Here is an 8,236-nt window from a genome sequence, read left to right as displayed (position 1 = left end):
ACACAATCAAATACCTTGAAAAATATTTACAATTTAGTCATTTTCCACCATTTTTTCAATATAAATGAAAAAAGTATAAGTCATCTTGGCCATCTAACCAATTGAGCCTTCAGATACTTTATCCCCAACTGCTATCTGACAGCAACTTCTGAGACCTGCAAGTGAGAACCACCTAGCTGAACCCAGTCAACCTACTGAGTTGTGAAATATGTTTTTTCTTCTGGCCACTAAGTTTTGAGGGAGTTTGTTTTGCAGTAATAGATAACTGGATCAGCCACCCGAGAACCTCTCTGGATGGGTTGTCAGGTTTTCCCAAATTGTGTCTTTAGGTGCCTTCTTAGAATTTCAGATCCTCCTGTCCAGTGTGGTGTAGCTTTTTCTGTTCATCTTCACTCCCAATGACACTATTCTTTTCTGTACTCTCATTATCTCCCATTGCCCAACTATTTCTAGCCTTCAGTCTCCTTCAATCCATACTGCACTTATCTGAAGGAATGTTTGCATGTTAAATTTTCTTAAAACACAATCTTCATGTTTCTTTCTAATTCAATATTTTTGCCAGTAGATGGAACAAATAATTGCAATTTCACCTTCCAGTACAGCCTAGATCTAATCTTGAACTTTTGCCCATAGGCTTTATACTTTACAGAGTCATGAAATCATTGGTATATATTTCCAGAGCTACAAAATTTCAGAATTTTATGTGACAATTTAAAAGGATATTTTAAAAATTAATAATTTTATGTGTGAAAGACCTGGGTTTGTTTTGCATACATATTTTGATTTGCTGTCTTTGTGCAAATAACTGTATGGTATTTACTATTACTTAGGTATATGGAGGTCATTAACTTGATTTTCAGATCTTGCAGAATTACTGGAAACCACATGTACTATATTGGTGCCAGATATGTCATTTATAGAGCACTCTTTCATAAGGCAGCAAACTACTTCATATGCCCAGATCATTTTCTTTCTGGAAAAGATGCATTGTGTCAGCATGGTTACCACGTGTGGTAATTGATAATGTCTGTGCCACATGGCTTACTTCCACCCTTGTCCGACACAGCTATTCTACCACCTATGATTACCATATGTTACAGCACTCTAGGTTAATGGAATCATTTCCATCTTCCCTTCTAGTCACAAATGTCACTGTGGCTCAATTCCATCAGCTACACTAAGAATAAAGTATTCAGTGCTATGTAAGCATAGAAAACACCTTTGTGAAGAGTTTTCATATTTAGTTGACTATTTCATTTTCATTTTAAAAAGCAGGGTTTTTTGTTTGTTTTTTTTTTTTGATAAATGTTCCAGAGTGAGGAATAGGCATCTGCTATCTAGAATGGGACATGACCAATATAATTCTTGTATGTATTTATTCTCACCAAATACATAAAAGTAATTAAAAATTAGATGATAATAAGGGTAAATTCTTACCACAAAACACTTTTTTGGTTTTTGTAAAGTGAAAACTAGTAGCAAAATGTCAAAGTGGATTTTTTAATAGAGTGAATTCATTTTAAAAGAAGTATACATAATAGATGGAACATATCACATATTAGCCATTTATAGTGCTATCATCAAATTACCTTTACCCCTACCCTCTTCCTCTTTTGTAAACTTGTCATAATAAGCTCAAAAATAATTTTGTTTTCTCAAAAAACCATGCTAGGTCAAAAGAAAGATTGTTATTGTTTGTTTGTTTTGAGACAGAGTCTCACTTTGTTGCCTAGGCTAGAGTGAGTGCCGTGGTATCAGCCTAGCTCACAGCAACCTCAAACTCCTGGGCTCAGGCAATTCTCCTGCCTCAACCTCCTGAGTAGCTGGGACTACAGGCATGCGCCACCATGCCTGGCTAATTTTTTTCTATATATTTTTAGTTGACCAATTAATTTCTTTCTATTTATAGTAGAGACGGGGGTCTCGTTCTTGCTCAGGCTGGATTCGAACTCAAGGATTCCTGACCTTGACGATCCTCCTGCCTTGGCCTCTCAGAGTGCTAGGATTACAGGCGTGAGCCACCGCGCCCGGCCTGTTATTGTTAATGGTTAAAAAAATTAAAAAAGGTTAGATCCTGTTTTGGAGACTTCTTTGCTTTTTAAAACTGGTGAAATATAGTGCATGTAGGCCTATTATTACCTGACATCAATATTAATTTTGACAGCTTTGGACTGTTGCTGCAATATGACCATATTTACCAACAATAGAAGAGGAACAAAAAATTATTATAGCGGTAATATTTTGGCAACTAATACGGATGATTTTTTTTTCTTCGAGTATTTACTGACTTGAATAATTTTTATTTTTTTGAGACAGAGTCTTGCTTTGTTGCCTAGAGTGAGTGCCGTGGCGTCAGCCTAGCTCACAGCAGCCTCAAAGTCCTGGGCTCAAGCAATCCTACTGCCTCAGCCTCCCAAGTAGCTGGGACTACAGGCATGTGCCACCATGCCTGGCTAATTTTTTTTCTATATATTTTTAATTGGCCAATTAATTTCTTTCTATTTTTTAGTAGAGACGGGGTCTCGCTCTTGCTCAGGCTGGTTTTGAACTTCTGAGCTCAAACGATCCACCCGCCTCAGCCTCCCAGAGTGCAAGGATTGCAGGCATGAGCCATCGTGCCCGGCCTCTTCTAATTGTAGGAAATAGTTTATTGCTAACTTTGCTTCAAGTAAACTCAGTGTTCCAGTAGCACCTTTGGAGGCTTAAACTTGCTTTAACTTTGGCTTAATCCATTTGTAGCTCTCTTATATATACAATCCATTTTATAATATAGTTCTTTAAGGTATTATTTGTTACCTTACCAATCAGATCTAGTTAAGGAAATAGAGAATTATATAGAAGAAACTGCTTACACAAGTGATGGAAGAGCTAAAAAGCCAAAATTCCCTTCTCTAATTCCTAAAAGATTACGAAACTGGAAGCTGCTACCATCCATAGGTTAAAGGACAAATGGAGGAAGATGATGTTTCTGGAGCTCAAAGCCTGGGGTCACTGGCAAAAACTGGAATCCCAGTGGGCACATTCAGGAGGAAGAACGCTACAAAGGAGATACAACAGATCTCAGGACTGATAGGGGACAGGGCTCTTCTCCCTTCCTCTCTCACCTTCCAATTTCTTGTTAGTGCCTCCTACTGGGCAAATCCCAGCTGAAAGTCAGCTGTCACAGGAGCCTAGTAAATATAGCCTGAAGGGTCAGCGCTCCTATAATACAAAGCAGAGCAAAGGAGGAGACGAAATGGATATGAGAGCAAAAAGGACAAAGACACACACAGTAATCAATTATTTTAACTTTAAAAATCAACTTTATTAATTTTTTGCTTATCCCAACTTGAGGATAAAAATCAACTTTATTGAGGTATAATTTACATACAATGTACTTATTTTAAGTGCACACTCTGATAGGTTTTTTGTTTTTTTTTTTCTTGAGATGGTATCTTGCTATGTTTTCCAGGCTAGAGTGCGGTGGCTACTCACAGGCACCATCATCATGCACTACAGCCTTCAACTCCTGAGCTCAAGCATCCCTCCTGCCTCAGCTTCCCAAGTAGCTGGGACTATAAGCACTCATCACTGTGCCTGGCAATAATTTTTGACAAATGAATACACCCATTTGTGGTTACCCCTAGTCAAGATATAGAATATTTTAATGACTTCAAAAAGTTACCTCTTACTCCTTTGCCACGAATCTCCCACCCCACCTCAGTCCCGAACAACCAGGAATCTGCTTTCTCTCACTATAGGTTAATTTTGTCTGTTTTAGAATTTCACATCAATGAAGTGTGTATAAATTTCATATAGTATGTACTCTTTCGTGTCTGGATTTTCTCTTTTTTTTTTCTTTTGAGATAGTGTCTTGCTCCCAAGGTGCTAAGATTATAGGTATGGACCACCGTGCCTGGCCCAGCATGTTTTTGAGATTAATCCATGTTGTTGTGTTTATCAGTTTATTTTTATTGCTGAGCAGTATTCCATTGTATGAATACACTAATTTGGTTATCCATTTACCTGTTGATGGACATCTTGGTTATTTCCAGGTTTGAGCTGTTATGAATACAAATTCTCTGAACATTTATGTACATGGTTTTTTTGTGTGTGTTTGGGGTGTGTGTGTGTGTGTGTGTGTGTGTAAATATCTCTCATGAGGAAATATCTGGGAGAGGAATTGCTGGATCATATAAGAAACTGCCAAACTCAACAATTCTTTTTCTTTTTTTCAATTTTTTTTAAGGAAGGGGAAAATGGGGAAAAATAAGAAAAAGTGAGACATGGGGGAGGGAGGGGTCAACAATTCTTTTTAACCTTATAAATATTATTACCATTAATGTCCATAAAAAGACATTATGCATTTCTTCCAAAGAGGTAAGGGTTAGAGGGAGAACAATTTTTATGAGAAAAAAAATCTCAAAAATTTTAATACCTTTGATACACATTAAGCTTTTAATAGCTTAGTATTTTTTAATAGTAAGAAAGTGGATTAAGGAAGTATAAGAGGAGAGAAACTGAAAAGGAAAGCAAAGCTATGCAGAATAATTACTAAAAAGACTTCTTGACAATCACAAAATCTTCCTACACAGCTGCTCTGAGATCTCAGCACTGTTATCAGCAACCTTCTGGTAAAGCTACTTTGTCAAATAGATGCAATAGGATCCATATTGATCTTTGTGAAGGAATATCTTTATTAATATAAGCAAACACGCCTCTCATTTTTAGTAATATAAAGGTGTGGGCTTTTTCTTTTACTCTTAGTAGTAATGTTTCCCCAATTTATATCACTTCCCTTTGATATGTGGGTTGAGTCATAAATTAATGTCATCTAAATGAGGGAGGCAACTACATTACAAAGTAGGAAGGAGTAACTTGATATGAATTGTTACAGTTGACAGCTATGTACTCTTGAACTAAATGTTATCATGTCAAATAGCTGAGATCTTGAACAGTTGTTGGAATGTAAAATTGTGGACATTTAGGTTTGTAGCCTAAAAAGTTTTGTCAATCTTTTCTAGACATTCTGAAATGGAAATGAACAGGTGGATTGAAAACAAAGACAAATGAGGAGTTTAAAGACTTTCTTGGCATCTCATAGAGAAGTTGCTCTACACTGGTGATGTTTTAAACAAAACATGTATAAATACATTCAGCATGTCTGGAAACAGACTTATTGGATCTTTCCATTTATTTTTGAGAAAAAATAGGTATAGAGGACTCAAGTGCATTATTCACTATATACTTTCCATCATGTATTACTTAATCTCAAGCCAGGGGAGAGAAAGGAACTATTTTACATGATTCCATAATGTACATTAGTGAGCTCAACCCACTTAATCTTAAAATAACAGTATCAGGTCAGGGATTTAGAATACAGTATTATATGAAAACAGTTGGCAGGGAGACTCACTCTTCTGCCATTAATAACTGACTATAAACAACGGTATTTCAGACCCTAAATCCAACTGAAACCTAGAAACAATAAATGGAGAGGATGGGGTGGATAATTGGTGAGAACATGTTTTTCAAAGCAGAGGAAGAATCACTATGTTTTTGCTGAATTATATGTTGCCATGGACATGGCAGTATGCAGTAATGATGCTATCATCTATACAGCTGTATAACAACACAGCTTATCCCTCTCCCACTCCCCTCAGTAAGGCTTGGAAATAATAGGCTTGTGTGTAATTGGTAAGAAAATTAGAATCATTTAAAGTTATTTCAGTCCCAATCTAAGAAGGAAAAAAAGAGACTTGGGGGGGGGAATGGGGAAGAAGAGCAAACAAAAGGTAGAAAAAATATATATTGTATAATAAAGTATAATATGTATTATGCAGAAAATAAATAGGGGAATCTTGGAGTCCTGGAAAACTAATGGGTGAAATCCATTGAAGTGGGCAAATTCAGTGAAAAGACCTGGGTTGTGTGTGACCTTGAGCAAAGTCACTGTGTCTTAAGGATGTTTCTTCATCTGTAAAATGGAATCATAATGATAATGTCCTGTACTTCAAGGGGCAGTGGTAAGGATTAAAGGATGAAAACAACTTGTAAACTATAAAGCCCTACAGAAATAAGGCATTATATACCGTTGATCTTCAGAGACAGGGAAGAGTTAAGGAAAAATGATCTAGAAGGCCTTGGAGACTAACGACCTGGGTTCTAATTCCAACACTGTCACTAGAAGTTTGAGACCCTGAAGCAAGTAAATTACTATCATAATTTTCAATTTCTTCTTTTTGGGAAATGAAGATAACATCATTTTCTTCATAGAATCAAGTGAGAGAACCTATGCAACGGAGCCTATCACTTGGTAGGTGCTTGAGTCCCCCTCCTTCCCCGAACTTTATTTAGTGGGTGTTATCAACAAAAAAGTGCTCAGAGTGTGGTATCTTTTAAAAGATATCACAAGGCAAGGCAGGAACAGATAAGGAAACTGAAGTACATAAATGCAAACCAAGTGGGAACCAACAGCTAGACTTGTAGATGTCTTAGTTCACCTTAACCGCGTGAGGCTAGGGAATTCATCCACATCCAATAAAGACATTCAGAGTTGGAGAGCGGGCGAGTCGAGTGTCCTTTCGACTCCACGGACTCGACGGGGAGGGACTCTGAAATTCTTAATTAGAACTGGTTGCCATGGTGACAGTCTCTAGGCAGCGTGGGCTGAGCTCTCGTAAGGATAGAGGGTGGGCCGCCACTGGACCCTGCGCGCGCGCCCGCCGCCAACTTTCCCTCCAGACCTGAGAGGGACGGCGCGCTCCGCCCCCGGGCCGCGCACGTCCGCGCTCGGCGGCGCGCACGCCTGCGGGAGCCCTCTCCAGGCAACCTAGTGCTGATAGCTCGTGCCGGTGCGGCTGTTAACGGCCCTTGCGGGAGCCCGAGACTCAAAAGCAGCCCCCTCCCCTTCCTGGGCTTCCACCCCACCCCCTTCCTGGTCGGCCCCCGGGCATGAGCAGCGATGGCAGGCTGCATCCCTGAGGAGAAAACTTACCGGCGCTTCCTGGAGCTATTCCTGGGCGAGTTTCGAGGACCGTGCGGCGGCGGTGAGCCGGAGCCGGAACCCGACCTCGAGTCGGAGCCCGAGCCCGAGCCCGAGCCCGAGCCTGAACTGGTAGCAGCTGAGGCGGCCGAGGCTTCAGTTGAGGAACCCGAGGAGGCGGCGGCCACGGTAGCCGCAACAGAGGAGAGGGAGCAAGACCCGGAGCCTGAGGAGGAGGCAGTGGAAGAAGAGGAAGCGGTGGCAGTAGAGGGCGAGGAGCAGGAGGCGGCAGCGGCAGTAGCCCCGGGGCACTCGGCCGTGCCGCCCCCGCCGCAGCCCCAGCTGCCGCCGTTGCCCCCACTACCGCGGCCGCTGTCGGAGCGCATCATCCGCGAGGAGGTGGAGGGCGAGAGCCTGGACCTTTGCCTGCAGCAGCTCTACAAATAGTTAAGTAGCGGGGCTTGGCTGGGGGTGGGCCCACTGTCCCCGCCGCGCCGGCCTCGGACGCGGCTCCCTCGGCCCCTTAAACTGCTCTCTTTTCTGCTCCTTTCCCCCGCATCCGCGCCTGCCGCCGCTGAAAGCGCCCCCCTGCTCGGACTCGGGCGGTCGGCTGCGAGCTGCCCACGCCCGCCTCGGCCCCCGCGCCTCCCGCCCGGCCCTGGAGCCGCTCTCCGGGCCCCTCGCGCCCTCCTGCCGGGCCCCGGCCGCTTCATCCCCCTTCACCTCGGCCGCCTGCTTCTTGCTCCACTTCACACACCCTCTCCTCTTCTTGCCTTGATAGGTCCTTCCTCCTAGTCTTGAGCTCCCTCTTCTCAGCTCCCTTCTTCCTCCCGGAGGTTTCCTCCCACCCTAGGCTGTCTTTTCCCAGGCGGGGTCCCTTGTTGTTTGGTGGCGGAGAGATGCGACTCCTTTCTGGGCTGAGCTGCGAGGCGCCTCCTGCGTAACTGCAACAATGATAATATCCAAATGTAGGAGATATTGGAGTAGATTTTCCGTTAGGTGCTCAATGTTGAAAGTGAAGAGCTCTGTAGGTGACTTAATACACGGGAGCCTAGTATCTTAAAGGCATTTGACAACTCATAATTAAAAGAGGTGGAAAGGAATTGAGAGGGAAGGGTAAGCAAAATTGTGCAAGCGAGCCTTCAGGTGAAAGAGAGTCATAATTCGTTAAAGTGGAAGCCAGGCCGTTTCGATAAAATTGCAATTAGGTGCAGTATTTTCAGTCCATTAAGTAGATGGGGTGGGGAGAAAGCAGATGGCTTAGCTACACAG

General features: G+C 42.2%; 1 protein-coding gene across 1 annotated transcript in view; it reads left to right on the top strand.

The window, feature by feature from the left end:
• Positions 1-6,803: 6,803 nt before the first annotated feature.
• PPM1E (protein phosphatase, Mg2+/Mn2+ dependent 1E) overlaps positions 6,804-8,236 on the top strand; it is a 213,025-nt gene continuing 211,592 nt past the window's right edge. Inside the window, exon 1 of the mRNA XM_012767712.3 lies at positions 6,804-7,410. Coding sequence (XP_012623166.1) covers positions 6,944-7,410 — 467 coding nt within the window. The 5' untranslated portion in view covers positions 6,804-6,943. The remainder of the gene's footprint in view (positions 7,411-8,236) is intronic.

Source organism: Microcebus murinus, chromosome 18, assembly GCF_040939455.1.
Source record: "Microcebus murinus isolate Inina chromosome 18, M.murinus_Inina_mat1.0, whole genome shotgun sequence".
Lineage (NCBI taxonomy): Eukaryota > Metazoa > Chordata > Mammalia > Primates > Cheirogaleidae > Microcebus > Microcebus murinus.
Note: the sequence above shows the minus strand (reverse complement) of the source record. Positions and strands in the feature narration are given on the sequence as shown.